This window comes from Cornus florida, unplaced genomic scaffold, assembly GCF_030987335.1.
Source record: "Cornus florida cultivar Cherokee Brave unplaced genomic scaffold, ASM3098733v1 CherokeeBrave_3.0.0_Hap2_Chr02, whole genome shotgun sequence".
NCBI classification, from domain to species: Eukaryota; Viridiplantae; Streptophyta; class Magnoliopsida; order Cornales; family Cornaceae; genus Cornus; species Cornus florida.
Window position 1 is genome coordinate 34,629,502 of NW_026775572.1, and position 19,738 is coordinate 34,649,239.

The 19,738-nt window shown below is 36.1% G+C and overlaps 1 protein-coding gene across 2 annotated transcripts in view; it reads right to left on the reverse strand.

The window, feature by feature from the left end:
* The window catches only part of LOC132294647 (branched-chain-amino-acid aminotransferase-like protein 1), a 51,222-nt gene that overhangs the window by 909 nt on the left and 30,575 nt on the right, over positions 1 to 19,738 (reverse strand). For both annotated transcript variants that reach the window (XM_059792570.1, XM_059792569.1), the window contains 11 exons: positions 18,818 to 19,006; positions 18,591 to 18,691; positions 17,518 to 17,572; positions 17,255 to 17,341; positions 16,509 to 16,560; positions 14,671 to 14,756; positions 13,298 to 13,351; positions 12,755 to 12,838; positions 11,914 to 11,985; positions 10,421 to 10,501; positions 1,240 to 1,275 (listed from right to left, as the gene is read on the reverse strand). In XM_059792570.1, the coding sequence (XP_059648553.1) occupies positions 1,240 to 1,275; positions 10,421 to 10,501; positions 11,914 to 11,985; positions 12,755 to 12,838; positions 13,298 to 13,351; positions 14,671 to 14,756; positions 16,509 to 16,560; positions 17,255 to 17,341; positions 17,518 to 17,572; positions 18,591 to 18,691; positions 18,818 to 19,006 (897 nt within the window). The remainder of the gene's footprint in view (positions 1 to 1,239; positions 1,276 to 10,420; positions 10,502 to 11,913; positions 11,986 to 12,754; positions 12,839 to 13,297; positions 13,352 to 14,670; positions 14,757 to 16,508; positions 16,561 to 17,254; positions 17,342 to 17,517; positions 17,573 to 18,590; positions 18,692 to 18,817; positions 19,007 to 19,738) is intronic.

A 19,738-nucleotide genomic window follows, 5' to 3' on the forward strand; every position in this document is an offset into this window, starting at 1 on the left:
TTGAGTCAGGCAATTAGGTCCTACCTCAGCCTACCAATATACAATTAATCTGGCAAAAATGTTACATTAGATACTAGTGTCAAAATATGTAGAAACTGTTAAATCACTACAAAAATATAATCCAGAAAATATTTTTTGTCCAGTAAGCATGTTTATATAGTGTCAAAATATGTAGAAACTGTTAAATCACTACAAAAATATAATCCAGAAAATATTTTTTTTGTCCAATAAGCATGTTTATATAGGGGTTATCACTTGGTATGGTAATCAAAACCCTATCTGGAAAACATTAGAATATATGTTCGAGAAGGAGGGCAACCACTTTGTGCAAATGATGCCAAATTTTACAATTTTATCTAGTCCATCACTTCTCCCAAAACCATGACTAATGTCTAATAAGGAACACATTGGGTTACGACATGTCACTTCTATTACTAAGTTCCTATTTGGTGTAATAATAAATTTTCGTTTTTATGATTCACTTTGTCACTAAAATGTGCTCTAGTTTATGACCCAAACTTGGAATCAACTGTTGGCATATGGAAGCAGGGATAGATTTCAAGCCAATTGGAAGGGAATAAGTGAAAAACATAATAGAACAGGAAACACAAAGATTAATATGACACGGTCACAATTACATCCACTGAAAGAGGCTGTAAACAAGTTTTTTTTGGAAGAATGATAAGAGATTATTACCAGAGAAACATTAAATAAAGATCCTAAAGAAACGTATGAAAAACTACAAGTACCGAAACTCTCTTAATTCAAACGTAATACACGTAAAGGAATAACACCCAAACAAGAACAACTTAGAGAACCATCTTGCAAACTCTCTCTCATCAAATCATCCTACCATAGAGGGGGACCCCTACCCCAACCTTCAACCCAACTTAACAAGATTTAACTTGAACTTGAGTGACCCCAACCTGAGTTTGGATCCCTTCACACAATGGGCAACATGTAAAACTTTTAGCTGTGGATTGCAGACTAACACTATTTACTGTCACAGAGAAAAATACCATACAAAAAATTTACCGATCTTTGCTCGAGCTGGATCAGGTTAACTAACAAAAAAAAATTAAAAAACTTTATAAAAAGTGTATACAATATTTAGGCTCAAAATATAGAGGACTAGTCACAATGAGTTGAAATAAAAGTCGAAAAGAACCCAGCAAAAAAGTTTTTAGAGGTCCAAGTTGTACCAATGGCATAATATCAGCTACAATAGAAAAAACATACCGGGGTAAGTTCTCCCATTGTTCCTGTTGTCCACACCTGCAAGAAAAACGGTCACCTTGAAAATTCTAAATATAAAATGCCAAAATATATCCCAAGGCCACAAACAAGACAAAAGGACTGGACTTAACAAACTTCCCTTCCAAAGTAAAGCACCGGATCATTCATTAATAACTATTCCATTAAGTATATTTCAAGTTGATAAATAAAGTAACAGAACTTGTAATAACTTTTTTTCACCAGATAACCTGTAACAACTATTTTCATTTAGTATAACCCAAGTCTGCTAATCAAGTAATATGACCCTATTCTATGCATGCATTCATTAAGTATTTGCATGCCAAAGTCAAATGAGCATCTCAAAAGCCTAAAAGAGGCAATTGTTATGCCAATGAGCTGGTGATTATGCAGTTTGGAGATTGTAATATTAATCACCAGTATACTTCTTTTATATAGTGGATTGGTAGGCATCACCTGTGGTTTTTCCATATTAGATTTTCAGTTTACTTCTATGATTGTGTTGCCAGAAAAATTGAAGTAGAGACCTGTTCAACCTAACAAGGTTTGTAGCCAAAAAAAGTCGTACTTGTATCATATCCTTATTGGATACTGATACTTGTGAATAAATATCCGATACTTCCTAAAAGTATCCACGATTGATTTGTTTTTTATTTAGAACACATACCTGATACTTCACAAATACTCTGAGACATGTATAATAGGCCTTGGAACATTGTTATTGGATACCGATACTCGTGAATAAATATCCGATACTTCCTAAAAGTATCCACAGTTGATTTTTTTTTTTTTCATTTTAAATTTAGAACACATGCTTGATACTTCTCAAATACTCCAACACATATGAATGATAGACAATGTTAAGAAGAGTATAACAAGAAATCCAAATATTTAGACTATCTTCGGAAAAGAAGAATTGAGATATAATAAAAAGAACAATACTTGGCTCAGGCCGTGTAAGTAGGAATGTCCTTCTGATGCTGACATGGACCAATAAAAATATGACATGTGTCAAAAACTTTTAAAAATAATTAATAAAAATTGTTTGGATCTTTTTGCAGATCATCCAAAAGGAAAGATTTTTTTTTTCCTTTCCTTAGGCGTTTATTGCAATCCGTTACGGAAGAAGCTAAACAATTAGCCCAAACATGGTAAATTAACCACAATTGTAAGACTCCAATTATCAATGAGTTTAAGAAAATCAATTTGGCTTTAGATTGCAACAGGTGGTGATAAATCTCAAAATTTTGGATGCCACTAGAGTTATGCGTATTTATTAATTAGTCAGTCTCTTGAGTCATTCTGGAGATGGGGTTGCAACAGAGATGGCAAGCAATGAATGTAGCGGCTTGAATCATCTCTAAAGATTGGATGTAAAAGACTAGGGTTGGGAATTAAGGAGGTGGCAAGCAGTAGAGGTGGTGGAGGTTGGATGGCGGAAGAGATGATTAATATTAAGGTTTCAGAATTGGGGATTTGGTGGGAAGAGAGAAAGAATCGTGAGTTAAAGAGAGGGAGAGCCCGCTACTAGGTCTCACACATGTATGAGAGAAAATCTTCTTCCTTTTTGGATGACCTGTTAAAAGATCCAAATGAGTCAGGTTTAATTTTTTTTTACACATGTCATGTTGTCATTGGTCCATATCAACATAAGAAGGAGACCCATGCTTATGCGGCCCAAGGCAAGCTTTTTCCTAAAAGTATCCACAATTTTTTTTCTTTTTAAATTTAGAACACATGCTTCATACTTCTCAAATACTCCAAACACATATGAATGATAGACAGTGTTAAGAAGAGTATAACAAGAAATCTAAATATTTAGACTATCTTCGGAAAAGAAGAATTGAGATATAATAAAAATACGTCATGTGATTCATGTCTACTTTAGTCAAAACTTTGTCATGCAACATGACTATCAACATTTTTGTTATAATTTTTTGTAATAAAAGAATGTTAGTAATAATGTATATAACCTCACAAACAATTATTGTTTTTAAATCTATAAATAGTGCATATATATTTTTAATTTCATACATACGTATGTAAATAGAACATATATGCAAATATATTGTCGTATCCACCCTATGTTATTTTTTAAATCGCACCAGCACCACAGGAATTGAGGAATTAATTCGTTCATTACTGTTCACAGTTATATATATGAGAGAGAGAGAGAGAAGTTTCAGACTTCTATATATTCATCATACTAAAACCTAATAAAGTGTACAAGGCTTATATAAAGAGTACAAGTCTTACTTAACTACACAAGGGCCCCTATCAACTTTCTGTAATTACATAATGGCCCAACACTTATATATATATATATATAACATTCTAACACTCCCCCTCAAGCTGGAGAATATATATCAAATAATTCCAGCTTGGAACAGATAGTTCTTAACCGGTTATAACCCAATGTTTTGGTAAACATATTAGCTAATTGATCTTCAGACTTCACAAATGGAGTAAAGATGCTCCCACTTAATATTTTTTCTCGAATGAAGTGACAATCAACTTCAATATGTTTAGTCCTCTCATGAAACACAGGATTTGATGCAATGTGAACTGCTGCTTGATTATCACAGAACAATGGAGTAGGAGCCTCAACTATCAACCCAAGTTCTTTTAGAAAATGTTGTATCCATGTCAACTCACTAGTGGTATGGGCCATTGCCCTATATTCAGCTTCAGCACTAGATCAAGCTACCACCGTCTGCTTTTTACTTCGCCATGTAACAAGATTTCTTCCTACAAATGTGCAATAGCCTATAGTAGATCTCCTATCTGAAGGAGAACCAGCCCAGTCAGCATCTGTAAAACCTTCCACCCTGAGATGACCATTTGATTTATATAGTAACCCTAAACCTGGAGCTTTCTTGAGATATCGTATAATCCGAAGAACAACAATCCAATGTGGCATTCTAGGAACTCCCATGAACTGACTTACAACACTGACTGCATATGAAATATCAGGTCGAGTGATAGTGAGATAAATTAATTTCCCAACAAGGTGACGAAACCTGACCGGGTCATTAAATAGATTACCCTCATCAGATACAAGTTTTGTATTTGAATCCATAGGAGTATCAACCGGACGACCACCCAACATACCTGTTTCTTCTAATAAATCCAACACATATTTGCGTTGGAATAAACTTATACCCTTCTTAGATCTAGCAACTTCAATGCCCAAGAAATACCTAAGTTTACCCAAGTCTTTAGTGTGGAATTGATATTGCAGAAACAACTTCAACTTAGCAATGCCTTCAGAATCATCACATGTGATCACAATATCATCTACATACACCACAAGAAATATGAAGCTAGCTTTAGTGCGCTGGTGAAACACCGAATGGTCGGTCTGACATCTCTTAAGACCAAATTTTAACGCCACCTCAGAGAATTTTCCAAACCAAGCCCGTGGAGATTGTTTCAATCCATACAGAGCCTTTTTAAGGCGACAAACAGTGTGAAGATACTCCCCCTGAGCAACAAACCCAGGTGGTTGCTCCATATAAACCTCTTCTGCTAAGTCAGCATGCAAAAAGGCATTTTTAACGTCTAACTAAAACAGAGGCCAATGTCTATTAGCAGCAAGAGAAATCAAAACATGAATAGAAGAAATCTTAGCAACGAGAGAAAATGTCTCGTCGTAGTCAATACCATAAGTTTGGGTATAACCTTTGGCAACAAGACGTGATTTTAAACGCTCAACAGACCCATCTGGAAGATACTTCACAGTATATACCCAGCGACAACCAACAGGTTTGACATCCGGAGGTAGTGGAACAAGATCCCACGTGCCATTCTTATGCAAAGCATCCATTTCATCTTGCATTGCTTTCCTCCAGCCCAAATCAGACAACGCATCCTGCACGGTCTTAGGAACGAATGTAGTAGACAACTTAGAGGAAAAACAGGAGAATGATGGCGATAAGGAATTATAAGAGACATAATGAGCAATGGGATGGTTAGTAACACATGAGCGAGGAGCTTTACGAAGTGCAATAGGCAAGGAATCAGACACAGTGGAAGGCGCTGGATCCAAAGACTCTGAAGACGATGGAGGAGGCACGACAACCGATGGCTTTGGTCTTCGAGTGTACACCTGTAACGAGGCAAATGAAGGAACAAGAGATCGAGGTTGAAGAGAGAGTGAGGGAAGAGGAACAGCAGAAGGAGGTGACTCAAGAGTGATATCAAGAAGTGAATCAGTATCTGAAAAATATAGGATGGACTCAGAAAACGTTACATCTGCGCTAATAAAGTACCGTTGAGAAACAGGACTATAGCAGCGATAACCTTTATGAGAGCGAGAGTGGCCAAGAAATACACACTTTGTGGCACGTGGATCTAATTTATCAAAACCAGGACCAAGATTGTGGACATAACATACACATCCAAAAACCCTAAGAGGAAGAGAAAACAAGGGAGAATCAAGAGATAAAATAGAATGTGGAGATTTGCCATCTAATACAGATGATGGCATACGGTTAATAAAATGACAGGCAGTAAGAACAGCATCACCCCAAAACCGTTTAGGCATACGCATATGAAACAAAAGAGCACGAGTTACTTCTAAGAGATATCGATTCTTACGTTCTGCAACTCCATTTTGTTGTGGAGTATAAACACATGAATTTTGATGAATAATTCCTTTATCACTAAGATATGTATCAAATGGAGTTGAAGAATATTCCTTAGCATTATCAGAACGTAGAATACGAATTGGACATCCAAACTGAGTTTTGATTTCTTTGCAAAATTTTTGAAAAATAAAAAATAACTCAGAATGAATGTCACAAAATAATGAAATTTATTGATTGAAGAATGTTTTATTGGACCCAATACATCTGAATGAACCAAATGAAAAGGACTAGAGACACGATTATTAACCCTAGACTTGAAAGACACACGATGGTGCTTACTAAGTTGACAAACTTCACATGACAAGAATTTCAAATGACTAAGACTAGGAACTTGACACTTCAAAACTTGAAGTGACGGGTGACCAAGGCGACAGTGCCACTGGAATGGAGACAGAGAAGACTGAAGAGCCACAGGAGAAGATTCGAAATCTAAATAATATAAGCCACCAGCTTCATGCCCCGTACCAATCGTCTTCTTCGTCTTGAGATCCTGAAACACACAAGAAGTAGGATCAAATGTAACAGAGCACTGGAGAGATTTAGTAAGCTTACTGATAGACATTAAATTAAAGGGAAACTGCGGAACATGTAAAACAGACGAGAGAGACAATGAATCACTAAGTGGAGTTGTCCCCAAACCTGAGTGGATGAACCATTAGCAAGAGTAAAACTTTGAGAAGGATGTACAGAATGAAAATCAGATAGAAGAGAAGAACATCCAGTCATATGATTAGATGCTCCAGTGTCTATGATCCAAGGACTGCGAGTGGAAAACAATAGACGTGTGTGCAGTCCCTGACTAGGCAAAAGTAGCCGTGGAAGATGAATTAGATGCTTGCTTATAAGACAAAAACTGGGTGTACTCATCCCGTGGAACAGGAACTGTATCTGATTCAGCTACGTTGTGTGATCCAGAAGCAACATCATTCGGAGAAGAGGAAACTTGATTGGCATAATTAGATGGTTTCCCATGAAGATCCCAACAAAAGTTCACAGTATGATTAGAAAGACCACAATGGGTACACTTTCTAAATTCCCTGCCACAGCCACGTCCTCCACTTGAATCATGACCACCATGGGTGGAGCGTCCCCCACGACCTCCACGGTAAGTATTATGTTCACCCTTTGAGACCACTAATGCTGAACGCTCACCACTCTGTCCAGTATTCAAATTTGAGGTATCATTTGCAAGTGTAACACGCTGAAGTCTAGAAAACACCTCAGCAAGAGATGGAAGTGTTGGACTGCTCATAATCAGTGCACGAAAAGGCTCATATGCTGACGATAAACCAATAAGAAAACGGACAACATTAAAGTCCGCACGCTGTTGTTGCATACTGCGAACATCACCTGTAATGGGCTAATACATATTCAGCTCTTCACAGACTCCCATAACTTTAGAATAATTCTCTTCTATACTTTGAGTACCTTGTTTAAGATTGAAGTACTGCTTACAGAGCTCATAAACACGAGTGATATTACCTGTCCCAGAATACAATTGCTGCAATCTGTCCCATATCTCCTTGACAGTATCCAAATAAAGTAGAGTTGAACTAATTTGGGGTTCAATACTGTTTATCATCATAGAGATGATCTGAGCATCTTCCTTTTCCCATGCATCAAAGGAGGCATCAGTTGCCTTGGGTTTCTCTTTAGTCAAATGAGAACCAAGACCTCTGCCTTTGAGGAAAATGGCAACAGATTTAGCCCACAATATGTAATTCTTCCCATTCAGTTTAACTGAAGTCATGGGAGAATGAAGACTGTTCGTGGGTGAAAGTAAATCTGAACTAGATGCCATGTTGAATCCAGCAAAACAGAGAAGAAAAACGGGAGAAAAAAACAGATTCTGTATTCTAGCCGAACCTGGAACCGGGTCGGATCTTGGACAACCGGGTTGGGTCGGGTCAACAAACTTGGTCAAACGGGTTGGACTGACCTGGGCTATCCAGGTTTAGCAAACCAGGGTTGAAGTAGCTATAACCGTCTAGTCAAATAGAGGTCTTCTTCTTCACACCTTCACAGACCTCGGGGAATAACACGGTGGCAACGACGGCGACCCAATCACAAGTAACGGCCGAACCAATAAGCAGCGATCACTGCAACTTCCGGCCAACAGAGATGAACCTCACCTCTGCGAATCAAGATTGCAGAGGTCGGTGAGCTCGCTGGCAACCAAAGAGAAGCTGCCAGCGACGACGAACACGGCAGAGACGACGACGAACAACTCCCAGATCTGACAACGCTGTAGATAAGACGACGATGAACAAGCCGCTACTGATGACGACAAACAAGGAACCGACGGTAAAGATCACCAACACCACAACTGCAATTCGAATCTTAGACAATAAGAACCCAATTACAGATTCTCACACCCATGATCGTACGCTCTGATACCATGTTCACAGTTATATATATGAGAGAGAGAGAGAAGTTTCAGACTTGTATATATTCATCATACTAAAACCTAATAAAGTGTACAAGGCTTATATAAAGAGTACAAGTCTTACTTAACTACACAAGGGCCCCTATCAACTTTCTGTAATTACATACTAGCCCAACACTTATATATATATATATATATATATATATATATATATATATATAACATTCTAACAATTACAAATCACAGTTCATATCGGCCAAGTCTCTACGACTTGGTCAAGTCATAACAGACACAGCCAAATCTGAGACCAAATACTCACTGATGTATCGGCATGGATTGGATCACATGAGACTTGGTTGACTCATTAGGAATTAGGCCAAGTCCCTAGGGAATCAGCCGAGTTAGCACATCTAATGGTATGCAAGGTCGATAAAATTTCACAAGCCCAATAAGCCATAACCTTTACATTACGCCCGATACAATCCCGAGTCTGTTGTCACGTCTTCAAACCATGTTGCAAACTTAAAGACTTAACTTCAGACAACCTAAGAAAAATTAAAGAAATTGCACAAAAATATCCAAGGCTTACTTTGATCAGTCAGTTTGGGATTTTCGAGTAACAATGAAGAGATAGCTTTGTTGACAACCACCCACAAAAATAAAAAAAAGTACTTAATAAGAACAAGAGTGCTAATTTCAGGGGAAAAAAAAAGTCTTCTAAAGATTTGTCCTTAAATGAATAAGAAAAATATGTCTAATGTTTGTCCTGAAAAGAATAAGAAGATTTATTAAAGAAAATATCAAAATCTATTAGTACTCATGTTGCTTTTGTTATTATTGATAATGGTTCTTCTATGAGTGTCAATTATGCAGTGGTTGATTACTAACTCTCTACCTTGAGTGATGATGTAGAGTCTCTAAGCTGAAAGATGTTGAAGAGTGTAGAGTTAAGAATGACAAAGATGACGAATATTAAGAAATGACTAGTCTTCATTTTGCGTTTAATGCATTCTTTAGGAGTTTGTGAAAGAAAATAAGAAGCTTGGGGATAAGCTTAAGGTAATTAAAAGTGATGGGGATGCCATGAAAGTTGATTGGTCAAAGGACTTAATACTTGTTGAGGGACTAAATAGTGAGAAGAAGAATTGCTTAAGAATATAAGATTTCTTGAATAAGAGGTAAGTCAAGTTATATCTCTTCAATTATCTCCTTTTAGACAAGATTTAGATTTTAAATTTTGAAAATAAAAAGTCAAAGAGATTGTTCAAAACTTTATCAAGGGTTATGAAAAGCTTGATCTTCTTAGCATACGGAAGTCAGCTGATGAAAGAACTCGTGGTCTAGGATATAATGATTTTCCTAGTGTTCCTTCTACTTCTTCCAATTCCAAATTTATGAAGATTCTTTTTCTCCTGTTGACTGTTTTGTCATTTAATTGCTCTTATAAAAGGATAAAAGTTTTGACTCTATGGACCGAGAGAGAGAGAGATCTTTCTAAAAATCCAAATTCTCTCAAAATTGAAGATTCAAACACGTTCATTTTGAAGAATGAAAATTATAAGTTAATTTTGAAATAGAGGTTCAATATCGAGAGAGAAGAAAATTTCAAGGACGAGTTTTCCTATTTCCAGTTCTAAAAAGAAAAGTGACGAAAGAACGTTGGATAGAGTTTTATTGAAGAAAGAATGCTGAAACATATAAAAGCTCCATTCTTACGAAATGGAACTAGGGGCCATTGTCTGGTGCAGTAGTAAAATAATCGGGTTGTCAAGGACTCAAGCGTAAAAAGGAGGAATCGAATAACACCAAAGGTTAGGTCTGTATTCAGTCTACCCCTCCCAGTATCCTCAATTAACAAGGACTACACCGCGTAATGAACCGTACGAAAGGAACTGGTCCGATCAGCGATATGGACCATGAAGTGGTCTGATGTCTTGTTTTATATCCCCTATAGACTATCTTTAATCTAAGGCTTTTATGTCACCCCTAGGATTATTATTCCTTTCAATTGGATAAATTATTTTGGGTATGTCCTAACCAGCACCCCAGGAAAAGGGTGAGTCCAGCCATATCTAGTTAATATTTCCTGAAATATTCAACAAAGAAGTTCCAAGGATAAGAAAAGGTATACCTCATCCGCAGTATGGAACTCTGATAGGCTAACACGTCGTTCCTCTAAAACCATATTTTGCTTCACGACAAGGTTCATGACCTGCAAAATCAAAAGGTTATACTGCAAATAAAGTATGGAACAAAAAGAGTAAAAGTAAACAGCTCTGCTTAAAAGAGATGCAAACTTGATGATGATATATATATTGCTTTTAACAGATTTGCACTATAAATTATAGTTCTGGAAGGCACAAATTACAACTGAAACTCTCCAATAAAGCTTGTAGGTGTACTAGACACGCTACCTGAGTGGCAATCGCCAAGCCACAAAGCAAGGGCCACTAGAAATTCAAAGCAGTCAGAAATGCGCTAGATCAGTCAAACATCGTAGGGCGCATCTCCTACAAGTCAAAAACCCAAGGACACTGCTCCTAAGTCTCTCAAAGCCCCAAAACATCGCATGGCATTTCGTCATAGCACTCAAGTGCCTGACCTGACCTAAGGGATGGGTGTTCAAATGCTATGACAGAGGAAATCTCGAAAGATGAGTTTTGCCTCAACCACCACCAAAAGCATTAATTGCTCATCCACCTTCATTTAATGATCAACTGCTAATAATGAAGTTTTGATTGACAAAGTAATTAGACAAGACCATCTTTTGTAAAAAAGAGGGTTAAGCCCATAATTACACCACCTTTGTACTCATAGGTAATGACCAAGAGTACTTGAATAATGTACAATAACCAAAGCATAAAAGAACGCAGTAATGAAAAATCAAAACTGAAATAAAAGCCCAAAATAGAAGCTTTATTGACTAGAATTGAGTGGCAGAGGAGAGGAGAGGAGAGGATTTTGTGCCCTGGCACAAAACACTATTGCTTTGGCCCTGAAAAGTTTCTCCAACCTGCCTTTTGGGTCATGCTTGAGTGTCATGATCATTAAAAATAATTACTATGTGGCACAGCAAATGAAAGGATCTATAGATGATAGGCAATCAACTTCCCAGTCTTGTACTATTGTTGGAATAATCTAGTGACTTGGCAAAAGAAAGAGCACTCAGTGGATAGGCTTTTTATCAAAGAGAATCCGAGTGTGGATCGAAACATTCTACCAAAGAGAATCTCTGTTACGGTATTATAAGTACTCCAGTTACGAAGATAGGAGATGGACGTACTTATACCTTGACTAAAGGTATACCTAGCAAGTTTTCTTATAGTTTTTTGTGCAAGCTGGACACGTGTAATATCTTTCACCAGCTTAAAAGGAGTGTTGGTCAGAATTATTATTCAATGTTATAACAGGGGGCATTACTATAGTTTCAGCAGTTTCAGTATGATACTAAGAGGAAGAAAACCTTACATCTCATATCCCTCTTCTCTCTCACACACTAGCTCTCGTTCTATTTCTTTTTTATTCATTTCTTCAAATGTATGGTTTCCTGACTCTTGCGGACCAAAATTGACTGGCACAAAATTAAATCACAACATTTTTACCAGGGAAATTCATAATACTTACAGTTGCTCGAGTTATGCCAGGAAGACAATAGTCAGCATGAGGAGTCACAACACGGCCTTTTTTCACTAAGAACTGCATAAGAAAAGATGAGTAATGTTAAATATAGGGATCAACATGCAACTTCTTCAAGGGCAATATTGAGGAAATTGCTATCCCCTTTGGGAATGATTCACCAACAGTATGGTAACACTATTGACGTGCATACAGTTAGGTAGGATCACCATCAAGTGTGTCCTTAGGAAATATGTGCACTTGATTTGTGTATTTCTTTTTCTATTCTTTTTTTGGTGACTAGCACTCGATTGTTGAGTTGATTGCATTAAAAATCATTCTGCAGACTCTTTTTCCACACTCTATCAACAAAAATAAATTAGAAGCATGCCAAATAGCATTCCTGATCAGCACTCATGGTGAGTGCCACACTAAGAACGCATAAGAAAAGATAAATAACATTTAATATGGAGGTCAACATGCAACTTTTTCAAGGGCGTTATTGAGGCAAATGCAACACTTGGGAACGATCCATCAACACCATATTACACTTATTACATTATTGACACGCATGCATATAGGTAGAATCACTATCAAATGTCTTTCATGGGAAAATTATGTGCACTTGACGTTGAGTTAATTGCATAAAATCATCCTGCAGACTCTTCACAACACTTTTTCAGTAAACTAAACTAAACATATGCCAATTGCACTCCTGATCAGCATTAATGTGAATGCCAACTCCCTATGATGTTGGAAGCTCATCCATACAATTGTCTAATATACACCTAAGACTTCGTCGTGTATGAGTAGGTCTGGAACAGGAAAATGAGCAGAAGCATGGCATTACGATGTTTGTAGCATTTGTTTCAGTCACGTAACCATCCTTGTCAAGCATGATTGCATCATCAGCCATTGCATTATTTCCTTCTATCTGCACCAAAGTGAATAAATTGAATATGTCTGAGTCAAATTGGAAAAGAGCATACAAATGAAAAATCAGGGGATACAGATATACCATATAATAAGAGTGGTTCACCGATGCGCTTATGAAATATCGTTACCTGCTGATCAATCTAACTACCCACTAAATGGCATTACTTTTGTAAACTAAAGTAACTAATTATCAGATAATAAGATATATATACAGCCATAGAGTTCGATGGTCAGAAAGAGAACATCCACAAAACGACAGCTTATTTGTAGCCATAGGATTGATTAGTTTAGGACAGGGAGATCATGGTATAGAATTTACTTGATTTGAAAATTTATTTGTTCAGTTAGCAAGTCAAGACAAGAATAATCATTCAATTCTGTATTAATCAACAAATAATACGTAGTTCTGAAAGAGAAACATCACCTAGTTTTATTAGACTGCTGAATAAAACCATACCTTCGCAAGTACGTTGTTTAGGAGATTGTTATGGTGAATCTTTGAATCCAAATTCTGTAGAAGGTAGAAAAAAAAAAAAAATTCAAGTCAACGATATGGAAAGCGATTGTATAAATAAACAAGGAGTAATTGGTTGTAAACTTGTAATGATATGCCTCTTCATTTTATTGCATGACATGAAATGTCCAACAGAGAAAAAACAGCATGCCAGAAAACTCAAGTGGAGTAATTTCCACCGTCATCTCAGGAGAGATAAAATAGAGGGAAAAAAAGAGTTTAATGACTAACCCACAGGAGATTCTTGACTATTTTTAAGTGGTATAATTCAGCTTAAACTAATTCACACCAATTTATAATAAAAATATCTGATTATTTGATAATCACGTTTATGGTGTTGGTAAAAGTATCCATTTTGTCACATTTATTATACATATGAAAAAAAGTGAATGATTCTATTTTTTAAAAATATACATATGCAATGGGTGAAGGGTACATCACAGATAATTCACCCTAGTTTGATAGCACACTTTTTCGAAGGAAGCTTAATCTAATTTTTGTTTATATATGGCCCAATTGATATGAAAGGAAGACTGAAAGAGATATCTGCCCACTATATGCATGCTGTTTCGGCTACTCATGGTTTCTTGGCTTGCCATTTTAAACTTATTCGCAATACTCTGTCCCAGTAACATTATAATAACATAGGTGAAATGCAAATGTCTGACAATATCACTAATCACCTTAAAACTAGGAGTATTTGAAGAGGAAGAAGAAAAAAGATATGTTTTCCAAATTGTGCCCAGTGCATTACAACCTAAAATAAGCTACATTAGGGAAATGAGTTGCGTCAATATACCAGACTGGCTATTGAGATCAGGCTGATAATCCTGAAGTATTAAGTGGTAGCCAGAATATTGGACCTGTATCTTTAAGAAATATATAAACTAGTCTTTCAGACAGTGAAAATGATGACAATATAATTGAAGATGGAAATTGAGAGTTTGAGCACAAGCCAAGTCATGGGTGGAACTAAAAACTTGAGGAGTATAGTTCCCTACTAACTTGCCCTAATACTTAATAATCCATCCATATAGTTTTTATAATCTGTATGTTCAAACATGCATATGAGAGGCTTTATGACCCACTTTCCAGTGCTTCATAGAAGATGCCTATGTTAAAAAGTCAGGTATCATTTATAAACATTAAAAAATAATGTTCTGACATATAAAAGCTCCAAAAACCCATTCCAACCAAAATAAAATAAAAAATATGTGAAAACTCCTGCAAGTTCGTCATGTTAAGAAACCAAAGGTACATCCTTTATGAACTCCTAAATTAGAAACTGAATATAATACAAACACCATGAATCTTACATTTGGTGAATTACGACGAGTGGATGCAGTCACCAGAGTTATACCTCTTGTATTATCATAGGTAGGTGGTTTCCATTCGGCAAGCACTGCATTTTTACATCCAAAAAAAAAAAAAAGTACGAGTGAAATGAGAAAGTGGGACCCTTAAAAATAGGACATTTTCTACAATTTGTTATTCCAGTGATGAAAAAAGGATAGATAGCATAACGGAACTTAGTACAACAGAGGCTGTTGTCCTTTCTGCACAATATTGTCATTAAATGGTATACAAGTACAGCAACAGCTCTTGTTGGGAAATGACAATTCTGCAGATCAGATTGTCCATAATAACTTGTCAAGTAAAACTTGTGCAGCTGCCATGAATCAGATATACAGGAAGTGAGTCCTAAACTTGACAATGTTATTCATTGCATTGAGGAACAGAGGAAGCAAGCCTATTGATAGAATGCAAAAGGCTTCCCAGAGAACAAAACCACTCAAAATAAACCCATTTGTTGGGTCATTACTCCATTCAGACTTTCAGGTTGCATACTACTCCATTTGTTCCATAATGAAGAATACCTTGAAGCAAAGGTGTTAACCACCATCTACTCTAAAAGCTTAAGCTGTTAGAGAGGGTGTAAATTTAATACTTAAATCCTCTAACAAAAGGTAGTTTTCAAAATTTTCAGCAGAAACTTCAATTTGATTCAGCTATATTACTTCGTGTATCTAGAATCAGAAAATCATGGCATGTTTGAAAAGCAAGGCTCTTCAAAAGAGTTGCTAAGCAGAAAGGTTAAGTTCTACATTAATGTGGTTTCCAGCTATCAAAGAATTTGTTAGGCTCCTTATATTTTATTGCTCTAGTTCTTATTTGGCCCAATAATTATTTTTTATATGTAGAGACTTGTTTTGTATGTATATTGTACATTAATTACATGTTATCTTTGTTCATCATCAAATAGTTTCAATCTACAAAGAATAGGGAAGAGAAGGAGAAAAACAAAAGAAAAGGCTAGGCAAAGATAGGGAAATGTATTCCACGATATCAGAATATGGAGAAGCACTAAATCTAATATTCTCCACTATATTATAATAGAGAGGCACTATATGCAAAGCAATTTGATTGCTTCCATGTTGTCTCTCCAATAATATCCAGCAAGCTGCATTATAGGGCCATTGAAACAACCAAAATAGCTCAAGCAATGGTCCTTCCCGAAAAAATGCATAGAGGTCTATGCCAGAACAATATGGCAGCCTGGCAGGAGCTGATAATTGAGGTGATTGCCTACTTTGAATAATATCTACTTAATTAGTCACCTACAGTTCCTTGAGCATCTAATCACCCATGCGACCACTTCTAACTACACATTAATAAAATAAACAAGAATTGATTCAAAGAGACTCCAAAACAGGTTGGCTGTGCCACACAAAAACCCTAAAATCCAAAATGCTAAATAATGTATTGTTACTATGTTGCCAACATGCCTACAATAGGTAAAGAAAAATATTGTAATAGCCATGCCTTTTTTACATAATTAGAAGATTAAGAAAGCATGTTACGAATTAAGGTGATTACCTACTTTGAATAATATCTACTTAATTAGTCACCTACAGTTCCTTGAGTATCTAATCACCCATGCGACCACCTCTAACTACACCTTAATAAAATAAACAAGAATCGATTCAAAGAGACTCCAAAACAGGTTGGCTGTGCCACACAAAAACCCTAAAATCCAAAATGCTAAATAATAAGTGCTGTTACTATGTAACCAACATGCCTACAATGGGTAAAGAAAAAGATTGTCATAGCCATGCCATTTTTACATAAGTAGAAGATTAAGAAAGCATGTTACCAATTAAAGTGCATCCATAAAGATTGAAAGCTGGACTCATCCCAGAAGTAACCTGAACAAGAAAAGAATATTGCAATAAGCAAATGCCTAGTAAAACTATTAATAAATAAAAATTGTCATAATATTGCAGGTTGGGTTGATTTAAGCGGAAGCTTATATAGCATACTTTATTATAGCAACAGCAAACTTATATATCAGCGAGAAACTAGTAATCTAAATCTAATCAGTTCCTTGCTTCAAAACGGTTCAGTGACAAGTTAACACACACTTTCGATAAATATTCCTATCACACCTCAGCCTTCCGTTCATGAGCTACACTAGAATATCAGGCAGTACACTGAAATTGCAGCAGAGAAATAGTAATGATTTCATCAATTCCTAGTGTCAAGATGGACATTGACAAGTTATCACATGGGTCAATCAATAACCTAATAATAATGCAGTACTCCACTTTAGAGAATGTTGAGGCTTTAATAGGAACCATGTATTTGAGGTTTCAAGTGTGAGCATAAAGGTAATGGACAGAGAAGGAAGACCTCCACATTCGCAGTTTTGGTCCAACATAACTATAGACTATGTTCTTTCAACAGTCACTATTTTCCAGTCCCATTTATTTCACTTAGTTTTCTGTCCTTGTGCTGATGTGACTCCAACAATGCAGTGAAATCTGATTAGAAAATTAAGCTTCCTCATTACAGATACAAACACACACGGAAGAGGAGGAAGTGAGCAGAAGAAGAAATAACCTTCTTTCCACGCGTTAGACTTAATCGGATGTGTGCATTATCAAACATTCCATTCCTAATAAGTGTTTTGAAAATGGCTTCCTTAACCTGCAATTTATTCATACATTCACTGTTAACAATAAACTTATTAAATCACAGGAATAAGGCAACACAGCTTTCCACCACATGCCAATGCCACAATATTTACAGTTTGCTGTGATAATATAATATTCTAAACATCATAGCATGCAGTACAGAATTCAAGATCATCTCTAGACCCTCACCTCTTCACGAGTTGGTACATTATTGAAAGCTAGAGCTTTTGTTGAATCAAACAACCTAGTAATAGAAAAAACAGTTACCAACCAGGCATTACTGATGAGAGAGACAGAAAACTGTTCTGAAAGAAGGGGAAAAAGAAAGAGGATAAACTTGTCTTCTGCCTGCAACAGCATTCAGAGTTGATAAAACTAATCATAAGATAACGTGTGCAATAAGGTGTTAAATTGAAGTATCATATTATCAACCATTTAATGTACTTCTCCCAAGAGTTTGGCATTCTAAATCATCGATCCTGACGAGAAATGCCAGATATTTGTATATGAAGGACTTAAGAAATTGCAGGCAATATGCCGTTAAGTGTACTACATCAGCACTACAGATGAGTATCCTGTTCTTTCACAAATACCACATATTTTTTCATCATAGTTGAGACGGATGAGAATCAGTCACCAAATGTCAAGGGCATGCAATTAAAGAAATTTATTCTACCGAAAATGTCATCATTCTGGTTGTCTTAATTATGAGTCACTTTTTTAATTATTATACACTAAATCTGAGAATCTAAATTCATTGATTGACTTCTATCAAATAAGTTGTGACCAAAAATAGTCACTGGCATAATATCTTTTCATCATTCATTGATCACGGACAACATTTTAATTGTGAACTGTCAAATGGTTGTGTTCCAAAAGCAAAAAAGAGTTGCCAACTTCTCATTAGATCAAAAAAATTCTGGGAAGTCGTGTCTATTCTTGTATATTATCCAAAATGCTAGTAATTCCTAAGGTTTTAGGAAAAGAAATATGAATATTAATTAACAACTAGGCAAATTATCTGTATGTAAGTGTTTTGTAATAGATACATTCTGAATTCTGTTTTCAGAATTGAGATAATCTAACATAATTCTTGAACTATAGCATATTTATTATATTAAGAATCAGTTCTATTTCTTTGCCTGAAGAAAGTACATCATAAACATAATATACTTGGGATATTTAAAATCACTGGTTAAGTTGGCCCAAGTCATATCTCTGCACCAAGAATCATTTTGTGTGAAATAGATTGTTTCACTAACCTATCTAAATGCTCTTCCAGCTTAAATATCTTCCCATCGTAAATTCGAAGTCCCTCCCACACTGAATCACCACCTTGGACAACTGAGTCAAACACTGAAACCTTAAGAAGGCCACAGAGTAAGCATGAGAATTCAAGAAACTTTGCACACTAAAACAAAAACTGAGAGTTCAATTCTGTTGAATGCTTCCTAAAACAGATATTATTATATGATTGATAAACAAGAACCTTTGCACTCTCACGGGTTACAATCTCATCACCAACCCAAACAAGAATCTTCTCATTAGCAGGAACAGGAAGACTGGGACGAGGCAAGGGGGATTTCAGAAGGGACGATCTGCGCCTTGAATGGCTCCTAAGTATGTTGTAGAAAGGTAAACTTTGCTCCAGCAAGTCATACAGAGAAGACGGGAAAGGCTGAAAAGAAGAATTATTAAAGCATAAGCCAAATTCTGTCAACATAATTCCTAAGCATCTATGATCTCAATTTACAAATAAGCTGATGTGCATTCCCAAGAAACATGAAGTGTACCCATAGACATTTTGCCTGTAAAGAAATGTGTTTGTGCATGTGGAATGCGGAGATGGGGGTTTTGCTCTACTTATTCCAATTTGCGTTTCCATATTATAATATTCAAGCTATAATGATAAAATATTCAAACTATGATGCTATGTATCAGGTTACCTTATGCAAAGATACCCCATAGAAAATGAGCTACTATATTGCATGTGTGCATAACATAATGAAATGCACAATACTGTTAACCACCATGACTTGGTAGGAATTACAACTTTATAACTACCAAATAACAAGAGAGAAAGTGTGATGACAGAAGAAACACACAGTGTGCAGAGAAAACAATGTGATTTATGATCTTAAAGAAGTACAAATGGAAGGCAATACTAGAACAATACCATTGGGTGCATGTATAAGTTCATCTGTATATACATAGATGCATATACTGCCAGAAACCGGATGAATAAAGATCAAACTTCTTGAGGAGCTTCTCAAAAACTATTTTCCTATTCAGGAATATTTTCAGTTCATAATTTACTCAATTTTCATTTTTATCTGTGATGTTGAAACATTGAAATCCTTTTTTTGGCATTTAGGGCTCAGGCATTAAAAGATAAGTCTACAAATTTACA